Source organism: Gobius niger (genome assembly GCF_951799975.1).
Source record: "Gobius niger genome assembly, chromosome: 2".
Taxonomy (NCBI): domain Eukaryota; kingdom Metazoa; phylum Chordata; class Actinopteri; order Gobiiformes; family Gobiidae; genus Gobius; species Gobius niger.
The window spans coordinates 45,239,765-45,259,286 of NC_136853.1; the positions used below are offsets into that span (position 1 = coordinate 45,239,765).

The following is a 19,522-nucleotide window of genomic DNA, read 5'->3' on the forward strand; positions in this document are numbered from 1 at the left end:
ATGGGCCCGATTTATACTTGACTTTATTTATGTGATAAATAAGTTCATATTCCACCAGAAAATGGCTAAAAAGAGGGAAAATTGAGTTTCCCAAAAGATTCTATTTTCCCCCTCGGCGAAGCCACGCCCCCTTCTATGCCGTCTGTATTTATACTGTGAGCTCTTAGATCAAGAAGCTTTAGATTTGGGTAGTGCTGATCTAGAGAAAACGTGCCCGGTTACGGTGGGGGTTAAGCCTTTCAGAGAGTGCCATCATGAGTGAAAATATTCTGTCCTTTTTTTTAAATGTTTGATTTATTAAGAAATGTGTTTTTAGAAGCAAAACAAAAATCGTATTTAAATGAGGCACAAATGTGACGCGCGTACGGCTTATTGTGCACGGATTTTAATTGACTTTGACCAGAGCCGTGGGAAGATGTTTTAGTGAGGGGGCGCTGAGGGACAAAATGTACTGTTCTGTGCATAAATCCTATTTATTAACCTCTCAACTCCCGCCTGAACCGAGAGCATTTTCTCCAGTTCAGCTTTACCCAAATCCTGTAGGCCAGTGTAACGCCTCATTTGAAAGACCTACAAAACTAAATGGATCTTTTTCCTCACGTCATATTTTTTTTCAGCACTTTTTTTGTTGGGCAGTCGACTCAATTATGTCAAATTTTCGTGGCTTTTTTGTCACTTTTTCATCAAATTATTCAAAATTTGTTCACTTTTTCGTCATTTTTTCCTATTTTTTTGTCACTTTTTCGTCATTTTTTTTGGCACTTTTTCGTCAAATTATTTGCATTTTTTTGTCAAATTCTTATCACTTTTTTGTCAAATTTTTGTAACTTTTTAGTCAAATTTTTGTCCATTTTCGTCAAATTTTTCGTCAAATTATTTGCATTTTTTTGTCAAATTCTTATCACTTTTTCGTCCATTTTTTTCTAAATTTTTCGTCAGTTTTTTGTCATTTTTTGTAAATTTTTTGTCACTTTTTCGTCACTTTTTCGTCAAGGTTTTCTCGCTTTTTTCACATTTTCATCCTTGTTTTCGTCTCAGTTTTGTTGCTATTTTCACACCTTTTTTCCAGAAGCTTTTGGACTGGGGTAAAGCTGGAGAAAATGTGCTCGTTTCAGGTGGGAGTTAAGGGGTTAATATCTATCCACCAGTGGGTGCTGCAGCGCCCTCAGCACCCTGGCTTCCCACGGCCTTGACTTTGACGCTTCAGACGTGGAAGTTTGTGCTTAGGGGTGAACTTTGAGTGCTGCATTACGGGAGCTCCATCGCATGCTTGAGACGAAGGGCCGGATCGAGACATTAAAGCAGCACAAACCACGTGAAAATGTAAGTAATTTATTGAAAATCATAATAATCTTGTATGTTTTGTGATTCCCTCCGCCTCCTACACGGTCTTTGACAGGTTTTCATCACTGGTTACTTAAATCCTTTCATAATCAGTGGGTTCATGACATGTTCTAGTATTCGATGATGTGATTTTATGAATGAAACGACAGAAAATGCTGAGGTTTTGCGGAGTTAGAATCACAAAACCTTCCGTAATCGGCGACACTTTGACCTTAGTTGACGGGGAATACTTTTACCACATCATGTAAGTGTTTCTTTCATGTGGCCCAGTAATCCCGGAGATAATCACCCCTTTTTAGCTGGAAACCGCTCTGAGGGGTGTGAATGTGAGAATATATTTAAAAAAAACACTTCTTGAAACAGTTGAAAGTTGTGAAAGGACGCATGACATGTTTTGTTTCTTTGAGTTGTTTTACTGCCATTTGTACAAATAAATGTTACTTTTAAACGCCTTTAAAAACACTTCTGTATTTCACAGTTGGTTTCCAGTGCAGGGGTTCCCAGCTTTTGTGTGTGTCCCCTTTGAGCTGGTCATTCATACCCCCCTAAAGTGGCCGACTGAGCTAAGATTATTCGGGATTTAACCCTCGCTTTCTGCAGTTTGGCTTTTATCCAAATTTAAAAGCTTCTTGGAAAAAGCGTCCAGCGGTTTTCACTCATTTCGACACTTTTCCTGATCGGACCGAGTTTCCTTTGCTTGTTTGAGGACATTTCACACCAGTTCTAGGGTAAATCTCGCTGGAAATAAGAAAGTAAAATCGCCAATGAGATAAGAACAATTTTCTTTCCCCATTGGCAAAGAAAATGACCTGAAATAAGGACGAAATGTATCGAAACGAGTCAGAAACATCTCAGAACAAGTTAAATAATCCAGGACAAATGCACAACAACTTCTTAACTAGTCAAAACAACTAAAATTTGGATTATTGTGCTCAGATTGAGATGTTTATACTGATCTAGTTTAATACTTTTTGCAGTGTGGAGGCCTTAGCTTTCAAATGAGTCATTACACTGTTGCCGAACTGGAGAAAATTAGCTCAGTTTAAGGGATATTTCAGGATGTTTCACACAGGGCCTCATTTCCTAGTTATCCAGAGTGTTGCTGATTTCTGGAGATATTTTTTTTTTCTAATTCATGCAGTTCTTATATTTGAAGAGTTCCGTGGTGCAAGGCTAGTGCAAGGCTAGTGCATGTCTATGGTATCAGCTAGCCTGCATTAAAAACAGTGTGACCCGCTCCACAGAGCACCTGAGGTAAATCACTTATAACACCAGATTAACCATATACATGTCTGTGTCCATAGAGTCATGTTTGGAATATAACTGACCTGCATCACATGAACGATCGCATTTTGAGGGACTATTTTCTCGCAGATCACTCCGCCGCCGCGTAGCTTATACAACCACGAAGCTGCTGCTCAGATATAAGTTATTTTAAATGCACAATGGTTAAAATTATTCTAGGGTCGAGGATTTGGGCCAAATGCAGAGGACACATTTCTCCAAAAGAAATACTTTGTGGTTTTGTTTCACTAAAATAATACTAGTCTAAAGGCTTACACTTGCTACTCATTGACTCCACACTCTGAGGTGGCGAGCTACTTCAGCGGCTCACCTGCCCTGGGGTAGACTGATGGAAGGGAGGCTACCAGTCTGCGCCATCGGGCTCTTCGACCACCACCCGCCCACTCACTCACACACTCCATTCACACGGGCAGTGGGTGTGAACTGTCAATTCAAATGGCCAACTTCGTGATCTTTACCGACCCCTTGTGGACAAAATTGGTCTAGAATTCTTCAATACGATAGGACCTTCTTTACTTGTTCTTTGGTGTCTGAGTGAATTCTCTGATTTTCGAGTTTCCTCTTCAATAAAAAGTACAATAGTGTGGCTAAAATTATTGAAAGGTCAACAATCTATGACTTTATTTTCCCAATACAACGTACAATACACCATCACAGCCAAAAATTAAATAGCAAAATAGTATTAAATGCAATAACGTCAACACAAAACGCTTATTAATGTGTGTTATAAAAGTCCCGGCACTTTGTCTTCAAGTGGACGGACAGGAGCGCGGAGACGGAGCGAAGAAGTACAGAGCCATGAGGATGAGGTAAACCACGACGAGAGCAGTGCCTGAAAACAACAAATCATCAGAATCATTTCATATGGATGTTATGGTTGGTTTCAAAGTTAATCAAAGACAGAGGAGACGTGGAAGTAACTTGTTTGTTTGTTTCGTGTGGATTGGGTTAGGTCATTCTCGGTTGATGAGACGCTAAAATCCCAAAACACTGACTCTTGGAAACCTGGAAAACAATTTGGGGTTTGCAGCACAAAAACCTCACTCACTCTCGGTCGTTCATGGCACACGTGATGCTTTTTCAAATGTGAAAACAGACTCACAAAAATGCAACAAATATATGACAAACATTTAGCAAAAACTTGGCAAAAATGCAACAAAAACATGGAAAAATTTAAACAAAAATACGACAAAAATGTAACAAAAATATGAAAAAACAAACAAAAAAAATGGACAAAAATATGACAAAAACTTGGCAAAAATGCAACAAAAATACAAAAAAAATGGCACAAAAATATGAAAAAATTGAACAAAAATATGAAAAAATGGAACAAAAATGGAACAAAAATACAAAAAAAATTTGACAAATGCAACAAAAATATGGCAAAAATTTAGCAAAAACTTGGCAAAAATGCGACAAAAATTTGACAAATGCAACAAAAATATGGCAAAAATTTAGCAAAAACTAGGCAAAATACAAAAAAATGTGACAAAAATGAAACAAAAATACTAAAAAAATGGACAAAAATATGAAAAAATTGAACAAAAATGGAACAAAAATACAAAAAAAATTTGACAAATGCAACAAAAATATGGCAAAAATTTAGCAAAAACTTGGCAAAAATGCGACAAAAATACAAAAAAAATTGACAAATGCAACAAAAATATGACAAAAACATGGCAAAAATTTAGCAAAAACTAGGCAAAAATACAAAAAAATGTGACAAAAATGAAACAAAAATACTAAAAAAATGGACAAAAATATGAAAAAAACTTGGCAAAAATGCAACAAAAATACAAAAAAATGGCACAAAAATATGAAAAAATTGAACAAAAATGGAACAAAAATGCAACAAAAATATGGCAAAAATTTAGCAAAAACTTGGCAAAAATGCAACAAAAATACAAAAAAAATGCGACAAAAATACAAAAAAAGTGACAAAAATGAAACAAAAATATGACAAAAACATGGACAAAAATATGAAAACAACAAATCATCATTTCACATGGATGTTATGGTTGGGTTCAAAGTTAATCAAAGCTAAAGGCGCTACAGCTAAATATTACGGTGTGTGACCCTTTTTTGTGGCAACTTTTTTGTTTGGTCAGATCAAAATAACGGATGGAGGACGGGAGCCAGTGCTTCTTTAATGTTTGTTAGCGACTTGGTCCACAAACTTGCAATATCAATCATGGCTTAAAGGGAAGATACAGAGTTTAAAATTGTTAAAAGTTTGTGTTTTCATCCCCCTACATGTTCCAGGCATGTCCTAATGTGTAGAATGAGCTCAGACCTGCCTCTAAAATCCTGCACCGTCACTCAGAAAGGTGTTAATTCGGGTCCGAAGCGCAGTTACACCTTTGACCTGATGTGGCAGTAGTGAGCACAAAATGGCCAACTTGCATCTAGCCATTTTAAAGCTTATTCAACACATAATCGTGTATGTGTGTTTGAATAATTACACCATTTTCAGACAGAATTAAGACACGGAATTAACTTGGTCCCAGTTTTTGTTTCGTGTGGATTGGGTTAGTTCTTTCTCGGTTGATGAGACCCTAAAATCCCAAAACAATTTGGGGTTTGCAGCACAAAATCCTCACTCTCTCTCGGTCATTCATGGCACACGTGATGCTTTTTTAAATGTGAAAACAGACTCTTTAGTTTAGTTAACCCCATAACTCCCACCTGAACCCTTTAACTCCCACCTGAACCCCATAACTCCCACCTGAACCCCATAACTCCCACCTGAACCCTTAACTCCCACCTGGACCGAGCACATCTTCTACAGTTGGCGTTTTCTAAAAGATTCTTGAAAATAAGAACGATAATAATGATGAAAACGAGACATGAAAATGGATGAAAACGCAACAAAGCAACAAAAATGCGACAAAAATACTAAAAAAAAATGTGACAAAAATGTGACAAATATATGGCAAACATTTAGCAAAAACTTGGCAAAAATGTAACAAAAATACAAAAAAAATTGACAAAAATGCAACAAAAATACTTTAAAAAATGGCACAAAAATATGAAAAAATTGAACAAAAATGGAACAAAAATACATTTTTTTTTTACAAATGCAACAAAAATGTGACAAAAATGTGACAAAAACATGGCAAAAATTTAGCAAAAACTTGGCAAAAATGCAACAAAAACATGGAAAAAATTAAACAAAAATACAACAAAAATGTAACAAAAATACACAAAAATATGACAAAAACTTGGCAAAAATGTAACAAAAATACTAAAAAAAATGGCACAAAAATATGAAAAAATTGAACAAAAATGGAACAAAAATACAAACAAAAAAAATGACAAATGCAACAAAAATATGACAAAAACATGGCAAAAATTTAGCAAAAACTTGGCAAAAATGCAACAAAAATACAAAAAAAAAGTGACAAAAATATGAAAAAATGGAACAAAAATACAACAAAAACGTGACGACGTAACTTGGGCGTCTTAGCTTTCAAATGAGGCATATAGGCCCATAGGCTGTTCACCGTCCAGTCGAGAAACTTTAAGATTTGAGTAAAGCTGAAAATGGAGAAAATGTGCTCGGTTTAAGAGGTTAGTCAAGTTTCTCCAGTTCAGCTTTACCCAAATCTAAAGCCTACAGGCAAAACCCATCTAACAAATCTTTTCCCTCACGTTGCTGCCATGTTGTCGTCACATATTTGATCTTTTCTTTTCATTGATTTTTAGGTTATTTTTCATCACGTTGCCACATTTTCCTCACTTTTCTGTCTCCTTTTTGTCGCTATTTTGGCCAAACTGGAGAAAACGTGCTCGGTTCCGGCAGGAGTTCAGAGGTTAATGCATTTTAACATTAGATATAAATCAATCTCAACCTTCCTCCATCTAAAAAAAAAATGGAACAAAAATGCAACAAAAAAAAAAAAAAAAGTGACAAAACCATGACAAAAATGCAACAAAAATATGAAAAAACGGAACAATTGATGTTGCTGCTGTTGTTGTTGCACTTTTTTCCTCATATTTTTTTACTGTAAATATTTGTATCTGTTTCTGTGTGCGGCACTTTGGCCACTGTACAGTTCTTAAAGTGCTTTATAAATAAAGTTGGTATGGTAACAAAAATGGAACAAAAATAAAAAAATGTGACAAAAATGCAACAAAAATATGGAAAAATGGAACTTCAAAATACGACAAAAATACCCAAAAAAATGTTGGCAAAAATGCAAAATTAATAAATAAAATGTGACAAAAACCATGACAAAAACATGGCAAAAATTTAGCAAAAACTTGGCAAAAATACAAAAAAAATGGAACAAAAAAATGGAACAAAATTTTTTTAAAAAATGTGACAAAAATGGAACAAAAATATGACAAAAACATGGCCCAAATGTGACAAAAACGTGACGACCGGTTAACTGGGGCGTCTTAGCTTTCAAATGAGGCATATAGGCCCATAGGCTGTTCACCGTCCAGTCGAGAAACTTCAAGATTTGAGTAAAGCTGAAAATGGAGAAAATGTGCTCGGTTTAAGAGGTTAGCCAAGTTTCTCCAGAGTCTAAAGGCCAGCAAAACTCATCCAACAGATTTTCTTCCTCACGTTGTTGCCACATTTTCCTCACTTTTCTGTCTCCTTTTTGTCGCCATTTTGGCCAAACTGGAGAAAACGTGCTCGGTTCCGGCAGGAGTTCAGAGGTTAATGCGTTTTGACATTAAAAATAAATCAATCTCAACCTTCCCTCCATCTCAGAATTGTTCTCTGGGAAACCGACAACGCTCCATTTCTGGAACTCACCCTGAAAATAGTCACATTTCCCGTCCATGAAGATGTAGTTGCCGAGGATGACGCTGAAAATGCTCGCCCAAAGGTGAATGTCGCTGAACAGAAGCACGAATCCCACATCCTGGAAAACAACACACAAATTACAAATCTCTGTGAAATCGAGCCAAAGGATTTAGAATAAAACTGCTGTGTCTTTTCTGACTCACATAAAAAGCGTTGAAGAGAATGAGCAGTGGAATCTGAATCATGCAAACCTGCACCGCGATGCAGCTGCCGACTTCCAGGCTGAAAGAGAAAAGAGACCAGCACAGTTAGAGCCTAAAGGGGCCTTATCATACTTTGTTTAGGTGTCGTAGCATGTTGCGTTTGTTTACTCATTAATTGTCCGTGAGAGTAAATCCTAAACTGACAGAAAAGACAAAGGGACAGAGGGCAAAATAGTGCACTCGAAATTTCCCACAATGCATCTGGAAAAGTAGTGAGCATCGATGGTCGCTAAACGGGTCAATATAAACCACAATGCATTGCGAGAGTGGGAGAAGAGCCTGACAGAGACAGGTCTGTGAACTAAACACGACTGAAGTAAATCAGCTGTTTCAGTCGAGTGTCTGTGTTTCTCATGAATAAACGACCTAAATATAAACGGTTACGGTGAAAAGATGCTAATGTTAGCTGCTAACCTTTAGCTTGAGCTGTTAAATGACCAGTAGCTTCATGCTAACGTTAGCCGCTAACCTTTAGCTGGAGCTGTTAAATGACCGACAGCTTCATGCTAACGTTAGCTGCTAACCTTTAGCTGGAGCTGTTAAATGACCGACAGCTTCATGCTAACGTTAGCTGCTAACCTTTAGCTGGAGCTGTTAAATGACCGACAGCTTCATGCTAACCTTTAGCTGGAGCTGTTAAATGACCGACAGCTTCATGCTAACCTTTAGCTGGAGCTGTTAAATGACCGATAGCTTCATGCTAACGTTAGCTGCTAACCTTTAGCTGGAGCTGTTAAATGACCGACAGCTTCCTCTCGAATAATCCAAGTCATTCATGTAAAATCCATGTGAAGTAAAAGCGTATCTGACTCGTATTTATCCATAAATATTCCACTGTCTCTGAGTTTGGTTTTTATCACAGAAATACTTTATTCCCGGAGTTTAGTGAACTTTTAGCAGATGTCGTCACTCAATCTGCTGCCGCATCGGACACCGGGCTCTGAACTACTCTGAGCTCACGCTGGGGTGATATATTTTTTTTCCCCCCTTTTTTTGTGATGATAGTAACGCCTGTAAAAGTGCCAAAACAGTCGTTCTGTTTCATAAAATAAACTTTTGTAACAATAAATAAATTCAGATTTAAAAAAAAAGGAAAAAAAAAGACATATCTGCAGCGGCAGCGCGGAGAAAGTCGTGGCTTGTGTCCGAATCGCCAACAGAATCAGTGACAATATAGTGCGGGCCTATGTAGTGAATGAGGGGTTAGGGGTCAGTTGCTCCACCTCAATGTTTAACTATAGCCTCTTTAGGATGTTGTGATGTCACGTGAACGCTGCCTATGTTCTGACATTACACTCGTCCTCTTTATGCAAAAAAAGTTGCGCAGCCCTAAAGTTTTTTACTAAAAGTTCAGACCTCAAGCTGATGTTGTTCTGCAGGGCAAACTGAATCCCGTTGACGATCTCAGGCAGCTCAGGAACCATGGCCAGCAGCGTGACTCCAATAAAATACTGTGGACAGAATGTAGAGTAAAATCAAGCAACAAAACAGATGAACAACAAAACGCACCCTGTAGCACCACATGGTTTCCTCCACCTGTTACTTGCACTGCTGTACGTATTTGCACCACCAGGTATTGTTGCCTTCGTTTTCGACTCAAAAACCACTGCCTGAGTCGTATTTTAAGCAAAATTGACTTTTTCAAGCTTTCCATCATGTTATTCTGTCACTCCCTCATTAAAAACATGCCTGAAGTGTTGCCTTGGCACATTCACGTATTTCTGAGTAATCTGTAAAAACTCTGATGGCGGCCATTTTAGGGATAGGTTTGCCTGAGTCCTCCTAGGAACGCCCCCACCTCCTGGAGACGCCTCCGAGCTTTGGTCACCAGCCGAGTAACCGACCACTGCTCCTCAGCAGAACCCCCTCCCCACTGATGCCACAGACAGCGTGTGGAGGGGGCGTGTCTAAAGGCTCAGAGGTTCGTGAGCTCTTAACTCCCGCCTGAAGCGAAAGGATCTTTTCCCTCACGTCATCAGATTTTTTTTCCATCATTTTTTTTTGTTTGGTATTCAATTCATTTTTTGTCACATTTTTTGTCATTTTTTCTTCCATTTTTTTAATCAATTTTTGTCACATTTTTATCGAATTTTTGTCATAATTTTGTAATTTTTTTTGTCAAATTCTTGTCACTTTTTCGTCAATTTTTCGTCAATTTCTTGTGACATTTTTTGCCACTTTTTCATAAATTTTTCGTCACTTTTTTCTCACATTTCCATCATTGTTTTCGTCATTTTTGTCACTTTTTTGTCATTTTTTCTCAAATTTTTGTCATTTTTTGGGTCAAATTTTTATCAAATTTTTGTAATTTTTTTGTCACATTTTTGTCACTTTTTCGTCAATTTTGTGTCACTTTTGTGTCACTTTTTTCTCACATTTCCATCATTGTTTTCGTCAATGAGTTAAGGGGGTTAAAGAGACAGAGGCCTATTTCAAGACATTCACTACAGCCATTTTGAGAGAGACATTTTATACAAGGCAGTTATTCTAATTTACTGCATTTACAGACCAACAGAAGGTTTGTCATCATTGTAGTGTGATATAGACTGGTGCTGTGGGACTGAAAAAAGCAGAATACCCCCTCTTTAAGGTATAGTTATCTCGATACCTGTGAGATGGTGGAGTGTGTGAGCATGGGCTCGATGTTCTCGATGCTGAGGTCGGCGCAGCAGGCCATGAGCACAGTGGCCGTGATCAGCACAGCCAGAGCTCTCCAGCGCGGCCAGTGGACGACAGGGTCTCCTGGGGGAAAGAAGCCATCAGAGGACGGACAGAAACAGGAGACGAGACTTACCTCTCGAAAGTAGCAAAGGTTTTCAACAAGTAGTCACACAGCCTTGTTTAGAACATTTCTGAACAAAGCAGTTCAAACGACTAATTCTCCAAAACCGTTGCTACGATGGGAAACTCCTGGAGGGACGAGAGCCGCCTGTAAAGCTCCACCCCGTATGGTGCATTCAGAAAGTATTCAAACCCATTCATGACGTCAATTTGATTATGTTGCATCCGGATACTGAATCGAAAAGAAAATGTTGCAGCAGCACTTTTTTTCTCTGTTCATTGAACGCATGAGTTTGTTTGATTTGCTCAATTAATCATACATTTTAATTGCTGTGCCTTAAACCTTTGGAAAATCAAGAAAAATACACTGCTACACTATTTTTTGTTTAATACAAAACACGGGTACGGTATATCTGCACATAGATTATGATTATTTTGTCAAGGTTTAAGTTTAGCACCCTATGAATAAAACTCCAGTTGATTTCATGATTTTTACTTTATTTCTTTATTTTATATATTAATTTAGCTTAAACTACATCAATTATCTATATTATATTGTATAGTATGAGTAAGTCTAAGTCTGAAGCATAATTGTTTTTTCTTATTTATTTTTTTGTGTAGTCATTCATTTAGACTTGCCGCCAAACAGCCGCTGTGGGAGACCAACATCCACTGTGGCTTTGTCCTCACTTTTGAGCTCAAACGTCCGACTTTTCATTCTTATAAATTCTTCTGGTGCTCTTTTCAACAATTAAAACTGCTCGTCATTTTCTTTGTCCTCAATGGTAAACAGAATCCCTACAATGTGACGTGCTCTTGTTCCATCAGACCTTCAAGGATGCATCATGTAACTTCTTTTCAACAATACAATATATGTTTTTAGCTAATTTCATCTAAAAAAAATCTGCCTTTTCTTGTTTCTTGGAAGAGGTGGAGGAGGAAGAACTTATCAAGGTTATGTTGGTCTGGAGAAAGCACTCATCAGAAAACTCAAGTGGTTGATTGGAGGAGCTGTGCAGGGGCGACTGGGACTGAGAAACAGCCCTGGACTCTGGTCAGTCTGGCCCAAATACACATGTGAACCTCTGACCCCCCGCCTTAACCCAGAGCATTTTCTCCAGTTCGGCTTTGCCCAAATCTAAAAGCTTCTTGGCTGGAGAGCGACACTGTAACGCCTCATTTGAAAGATAAAATCTAGAAAAGTGATGGTCACTTTTTGTCACGTTGTTGCTGCATTTTTGTTGTGTTTTTGTTGCTTTTTCATGTTGTTTTTTCATCGCTTTTTTCATTTCTTTGTCGTCACGTTTTCGTCACATTTTTGTTGCCTTTCCAGCGCGTTTTTGTTTTTGGATGCTTTTCTTTTAACCCCTTACCTCCCGCCTGAACCGAGCACATTTTCTCCAGTTTGGCTTTACCCCAATCCAAAAGCTTCTGGAAAAAAGTTGTGGAAATAGTGACAAAACTGAGACGAAAACAATGATGGTAATGTGACAAAAAAGTGAGAAAACGTGGATGAAAGAGTGGCAAAAATGTCACAAGAAACTGATGAAAAATGTGACAAAAAAGACAAAAAAATGATAAAAAAATGGACAAAAATGTGACAAAAAGTGACAAAAATGAGTTGAATATCCAACAAGAAAATGATGGAAAAAAAAATCTGATGACGTGAGGAAAAAGATCGGTTCAGGCGGGAGTTATTGGCTTAGAACTCACAGCGTCGGGAGTCACGTGTGACCGCTGACCGAGATGGCCGCCTGAGCAGACCTCCCGACAAATTACCCATTTTTCCCTAAGTTTTTGGAGTGAGACCTTACTTTCTACTACACAGTAGCCATCTCACTTGGTGAGAGCATCGTTGCAACTGGATTTTGTGGGAAAGACGGCACAATGTCGACTACAACGAGGCATGCAGCAAAGCAGGCGGCTGCTAATGCTAGTGCGGCTAGCAGTAGCATGCTAACTACCGAAGACGAGTGCGGACCAGACGCGGGTCCCTCTAAACCCGTGGCAATGGATGCAATTGCGGAGTTGCAGTCTACTTTGGAAAAGGCTATGCGTGAAATGGCTCAGGTGAGCAGCATTCTACAAGATGTGCAGGCAGATGTTTCAGCTGTTAAAGCCACTCAGGCTAAAATGGGAACGGATGTCTCCATGCTATTTGACCGTTTGGAGCAAGCCGATGCACTCATCATGGATCTGGAAAGAGATAACGAGCGGCTGGATAAGGCTTCCAGGGAGCAGACTCGTCAATATGAGGAACTTAGGAGAACTGTACAAGATATGGAGAACAGAGACAGACGAGTAAATGTTCGTCTTGTGGGGATCAAAGAGCAGTTGGAGAACGGTAAACCGAGGGAGCTTGTGCGAACCATCATTTCAGAGGCACTTGGCATTGACTTATCGGAGACGGAGCTCCAGCGTGTACACCGCACCTCGGGTCCGCTACCGGATGAGGGCAAACCACCGAGGCCTTTCGTCATGCGCTTTCACAACTACTTGGAGAAGGAGAGAGTTCTTGCGGCCGCAAGACAACTTTCTCGAGGCGGAGAGGGAATTCTATGGAACGGCAGCAGGATCTCCTTTTTCCCTGACTTTACCAGGGATGTGGTGGAGAAGAGGAAACTGTTTACTGACGTCAGGAAGAAGCTTCACCAGTTGGATGTAAGATTTACGCTGGCTTACCCTGCTGTTCTCCGTTTTACATGGCAAAAAGAAAGGCTAAGTTTTGAAGATCCCCGTAAGGCGAGGGAGTTTGTTAACAGACTGTAGGTCAAGCGAGCAAAACCTACACGCTCTTCCATAGGGAACAGCCCGGACTGGAGCGGAATTTATTCCGTTATTCCTGAAGGAACATTGGATCTGAACATGACTCTGAACTGAACACGAGAGGGGATACACAAGGTACTTTTTTGGAGCAAGGTACTCCCGGTGCGTTTCTGTATTATTATTATTATATATATATATATACATATATATATTTATTTATTTTTTTGAATATTGCCTTTTCTTCTTAGTATTATTATTATTATTATTATTATTACAGCTGTTACATTTTGTTTTGAATTCCAAAGCACCTTGTGGTTTTATTTTTTGAAGGGGATCGAAAGTTGATATAGACAGTAGGAAGTAAAATTTTGATTTAGGGGATTTGGGGGTTGGGGGGATTTGTGGAGGTTATCCGTGGTTGCGCCTCACGGACCATAGAGAGTGGGGGTGGATGAGATGGTTGGTTGTTTTTATTTTTTTGGGAGTGTGTGGGTGGGGGGTTGACCATCTCAGATTATCCACACAGTTCTTTTTTTATTTGTGTGTGTTCAGGTGTTCATGTTGGGTTGTTTGGTTGTTTTGCACAGACTTAAGTTCTATTACAGCATGCTACTATTGTATTGTGACTTCTATTGATGATTATGTTGAGATATTTGCACTTCTTAACACTCAGCGGATTGATAAAAAGAGGTACAATGGCTAAAAACCTCAGAGTGGTTACTTGGAATGTAAATGGTTTGTCAAACCCTGTTAAAAGAAAGAAATGTCTCAGTTATCTTAAAACCCAAAAGACAGACATAGCGTATCTCCAGGAAGTGCATTTAACAGATACTGAAGTGGCTAAGCTCAAATGTATGTGGGTAGGCCACGTGTTTTACAGCTGTTTTAATAGCCAAAAACGAGGCGTTGTAATCTTGGTACACAAGAGGTTGAATTTTGAAATATTAAACCAGCATAAGGATGAGGCAGGAAGGATCATTTGTGTTGAAGCTAAAATTAACGGGAGTAGAGTAAATTTATGTAATATTTACGCACCTAACTCTGAAGATGCCAACTTTTTTCACAAAATTAATAGCATTTTGGGAGCGCTTGGTGAGGGGAAAATATTATTGGGTGGGGACTTTAATCAAGTTCAAGATGGCGTTTTGGATAAATCCACTTTTATCAAACGGGTCCCTAGGGATAGGCAGGCAATTCATCAGCTACTTGAAGATCTTGGCTTGGTGGATATATGGAGGCTTATTAACCCCAGGGAAAAACAATTTACCTTTTTTTCCCACAAACACAAATCGGCCTCAAGAATTGACTATTTTTTAATTTCAACTAGTATGAGTGATTCCTGTGTGGATTGTAAGATTGGGGCCATTGCGCTTACAGATCATGCAACTGTGGTACTGGATATGATCATTGGGGAGGAGCCAACTAAGAGCAGTAGATGGAGACTAAATACTTCTTTATTTCAAAACCCAGAATTTACAGAGATGTTAAATGAAAACATTAAATCCTTTTTCCAGATTAATACAGGATCCACCGAGAAATTCAGCACTGTCTGGGATGCATCTAAAGCTTTTATTCGGGGGAAAATTATTGCATACTCAAGCAGGAAGAAAAAGGTTGAAAGAGCAAAACTGATATTTCTAGAATCTCAGCTGAAAGATAAAGAAACACGCTTATCTTTAAACTATAGTGAGTCATTATTAAAAGAAGTTTGTAAATTGAAAATCGATTTGAATGAAATTTATAACAAGAAAGCAGAATATGCTCTGTTTAGGACAAGAGCAAATTTCTTTGAGAATGGGGAAAAAGCAAGTAAGCTTTTGGCAAGACAATTGAAACAACAAGAGGCATCTTTTGTTATCCCGGGGATCAGGAATGAACAAGGGGAAGTAGTAACGAAAGCACGTGAAATCAATAACTCTTTTCAGAAGTTCTATTCAAACCTTTACTCCTCAGATACGCAAATCGACACTCGAAAAGTGCAAGACTTTTTAGCTCAGCTTGACCTCCCCCATCTGTCTACACAGCAAGCTGAGGTAATAGATGCACCAATAACTGAAGCGGAAGTTAGGTCAGCAGTTCAGGCCATGAAAGTGGGAAAGTCTCCAGGGATTGATGGACTCCCGATAGAATATTATAAATATAATTTAGATGTTTTGGCACCTATTTTAACTGAGCTCTATAGTGAGGCGGCAGCGCTTGGATGTCTCCCTGACACTTTCCATGAAGCCCTCATTTCATTGATTCTTAAGAAAGATAAGGACCCATTAGATCCTGGTAGCTTCCGCCCAGTTAGCTTAGTGAATGTCGATTGTAAAATTCTTACAAAAATTTTATCAGTGAGACTGGAAAAAGTTTTACCTTTGCTTGTTCATTCTGATCAGGTGGGTTTTGTTAAAGGGAGGTCCTCTTCTGACAATCTTAGGAGACTGCTTCACTTGTTTTGGCAAAACCATGAAAAAGATGTACCCGTGGCCGCCTTCTCCCTTGACGCCGAGAAGGCTTTTGATCGAGTCGAGTGGAAGTTTTTATTATGTGTTCTGGAAAAATTTGGATTTGGGAAGGATTTTTTGCGTTGGATTGAGGTTATTTATGAAAAACCAAGTGCAGCTGTGGTGACAAATGGTCTGATTTCACCCTTTTTTAGGCTATTTCGAGGTACAAAACAGGGTGATCCAATGTCTCCAATCTTATTTACACTGGTTATCGAGCCATTAGCTGCAGCAATAAGGAAGGAGGAGAGTATTAAAGGAGTAGTAGCAGGTGGGAGAGAACATAAACTTTTTCTTTATGCCGATGATATTCTTTGTTTGGTGTCTGACCCGGCATCCTCTACCCAGGCTCTTCTTGATAAGGTTGATTTATTCTCTCAAATTTCTGGCTATAAGGTTAATTGGCATAAATCAGAGGCTATGGCTGTATCTAAAGTATGTCATCCTGCAATGGTTGGTGCTGGTCATTTTAAGTGGATTTCGTCTGGTATGAAGTATTTAGGGGTAAAATTATGTGCCAACTTATCAGATATAATGCAGGCTAATATGACTCCCCTCCTTACTAAAATCAAGAATAGCCTGGAAAAGTGGAAAAAGTTGAACTTAACCCTATGGGGAAAGATAAACACCGTGAAAATGGTTATTTCCCCGCAATTCAACTATCTGTCAATGATGCTTCCTATCTCAATACCTGGAGAGTATTTTAAGCAATATAACCAAATGGTGAAAGATTATTTGTGGAATGGCAAGAAACCAAGGATAAAGTTGCAGAAGCTGTACATAACAAGAAGGGATGGCGGGCTCTCATTACCAAATGTTGAACTGTATAACATGGCCTTTGAAATGAGTAAACTTGCGCAGCACTGCAAAAGTGAGGGTTCTGATTTAGGATGGTTGACTATTGAACAAGAAATTACTGCCCCGTTTAGTTCATTTGAGGTTCTGTCCCAAAGACTCTCAAAGAGAGGCCAGGAGTTTAATCCAATTATACAGCACTCTAAAAACGTCTGGACTAAATTTCACAAGTTATTGAGGATTTCACCTTACAAACAAATGTATTCTTCACTTTGGAATAACCCAGCAATAAAAGTAGGGGGGAAAAGTTATTTTTTGGGGGTCCTGGCAGTCGAAGGGCATTACAAATATAGCAGATCTTGTTGAGAATAAAATATTTAAATCTTACCAAGATCTCAAATCACAATTTGACCTGGTAGATAAATCAGAATTTTGGAAATATCTACAATTAAGAAGTGTTTTGAGCAAATTAATTAAACAACTATCAGAACAGGACAATGTGGTACAGACTTATTTTAAACTGCCCCGAAAATGCCAATCAGCCTCTATGTTCTATAAAATGTCATTTAGAGAAGTGCATGACAAAAGTGAGAGTCTGAGACTTGTTTGGCAGAGAGATCTGAGTTTGGACATCGATAAAGACACGTGGCTTACAATAATTTCCTCTATGGGATGGTTTACTAGAGAGGCTCGAGGAAAGCTCACTCATTATAAGATACTCCATCGTTTTTATTACACACCCACAAGACTTTTTAAAATGGGCATCCTTCAGAATAATCTATGCTGGAAATGTAACCGTCACGAAGGCACATTTATTCACGCTATGTGGGATTGTCCAGTGGTTCAGCCATTTTGGAGAGCAATTATTTCAACAATACGGAGATGGCTAGGTACACCTATCCCTGAGTCTGCTCAACTTTGCCTGTTAGGTGACAGATCCTGTTTACCGAATATATCTAAGAGTAAACTTGCACTGGTCCAAACAGGTTTCATCTTAGCTGCGAGAGTGATTCTCCGCAAATGGAAAAATCCAGAAGCTCCTCTCTATAGGGAATGGGTTAAATCCATGACAGATACTACATCATACGAGTTATTAATTGCCAAGCTACAGAATCGGAAGGAGTCTTATTTTCAAGTATGGGATGTGTTTATGTCTTATTTGAAAGGTCAGACACTTTAAAGTCTGCATTTATTTTTGTGATGTATACTTTTGCTGTTTTGTTCAGTCTGTGCTGTTTTTGTTTTGTTTTTTTTGCTTTGATTATGTTAAAAATCAAATAAATACTTAAATAACAAAAAAAAGAACTCACAGCGTCCCAACAGTTCCAGATTGAAGAATCTCCAATATCAAAGCCAGGTGATTAAGCTCTTAAAGGAACAGGCCACCGTTTTTCCATACTGAGATATGTTCTTACCTGAGCTTTGACGAGTTCTTTAGGACCTGTCTGATCTTCAGTCACGTAAACACAGCGCAGACGGCGTTAGCATTTAGCCTCTCCCTCTCTCCTCTATAGCTCCAAAACAGGTCAAGATAGAAGCTACCAAGCTCTTCCACGTTTTCCCGATTTAAATATGGTTATATATATATTGTAAGGCGTAATAATACCAGGAGTAATTTGGCGTCCGCACAGTAAAGTGAAGATCACTGCGCGGATTTCTAACTACCCCTGGTATTATTACGCCTTACAATATAGTCCCCCCTTTTATCCGCTTAGAAAATCCACATTGTTTAATTTTGTGTAATTATACTTTGTAGTAAAACACTTCACGTAACCATATTTAAATAGGGAAAACGTGGAAGAGCTCGGTAGCTTCTATCTTGACCTGTTTTGGAGCTATAGAGGAGAGAGGGAGAGGCTAAATGCTAACGCCGTCTGCGCTGTGTTTACGTGACTGAAGATCAGACAGGTCCTAAAGAACTCGTCACAGCTCAGGTAAGAACATATCTCAGGATGGAAAAACGGTGGCCTGTTCCTTTAATAATCGTTTGCATAATCGTGATTTCAATTATGACCTGAAAATATGAATCGATTTGACTCACCAACTCAATCTCTAACTGCAACATAATCCCATCGACAGACTTAAAGTGAATGTGAACGCTCTTTGAATGCACCGTCCTCAGAGCTCATGCACAGGCTCTCCCATAGCGTTATATAGAACTCCAGAGCGGTCACTGCAGGTTCTATACACACATCTATGGGCTCTACTTTACCCCAACGGGACGGCTCCTCCGGTGACCGACATGCACGCGGTTAGAGCAGGCAGCAGGCGGTCAGTGCTCCGTCCAACACACATGCAGACCCCACACACCTGTCACGCCTGTCACACCCGTCACACCCGTCCCGGCGCGGCGGCTGGCTACAGCGCTGGCGTTAATGCACGAGTCGGCAGCGAGGAGCGGCCCGGCGGCGGAGAGGCGGGGGGAGAGCGCCTCCTGCTGGTACTGACCGTGTGCGGGGCCCCCCTGGATGTCGCTGATGTGGATGTCGTAGATGTGGGAGTGGGTCTTGAGGGTGAAGATCAGCCCGATGAGGTACGCCGCCGGCAGCAGCACCGCGATGGTGTACACAAGAGGTCTGCCGCGTCACAGGGGTCAAAGGTCAGGAATCAACGAGTCACTTAAAGCCGTCAGGCACTAACGAGGACACGACCGGGGTTTATAATGAGCAAAATAGGACCAAGCGTTTTCATCGACTTCACATGAAAAAGGACTGTTTAAGCCAGTGTTAGGTTTAGGTGAATTTAAAGTTAATAGACAGTACTTTTAGTTGTTACAAGGTTGGGAACCACTGGTTTAATCTCTGATGCAAGTTCGCCATTTTATGCTCACTACTGCCACCTCAGGTCATATGTGTAACTGCAGCTTCTATATTAAGCTCGTGCATGACGGCACTTTAGAGGCAGTTGTGGTGAACAGGTCTGAGCTCATTCTACACACTAGGACATGGTTGGAACATGTAGGAAAATACTTAATCTGAACATGTTTAAACTCTGTATAGTCCCTTTAAGGAACAGGCCTT

General features: G+C 39.4%; 1 protein-coding gene across 1 annotated transcript in view; it reads right to left on the bottom strand.

The window, feature by feature from the left end:
• Positions 1-3,398: 3,398 nt before the first annotated feature.
• The window catches only part of cax1 (cation/H+ exchanger protein 1), a gene marked incomplete at both ends in the record, with an annotated part of 39,104 nt that continues 22,980 nt past the window's right edge, over positions 3,399-19,522 (bottom strand). The window contains 6 exons of the mRNA XM_079552200.1: positions 3,399-3,481; positions 7,418-7,526; positions 7,612-7,690; positions 9,028-9,122; positions 10,280-10,413; positions 18,840-19,078. Of these exons, the coding sequence (XP_079408326.1) occupies positions 3,399-3,481; positions 7,418-7,526; positions 7,612-7,690; positions 9,028-9,122; positions 10,280-10,413; positions 18,840-19,078 (739 nt within the window). The remainder of the gene's footprint in view (positions 3,482-7,417; positions 7,527-7,611; positions 7,691-9,027; positions 9,123-10,279; positions 10,414-18,839; positions 19,079-19,522) is intronic.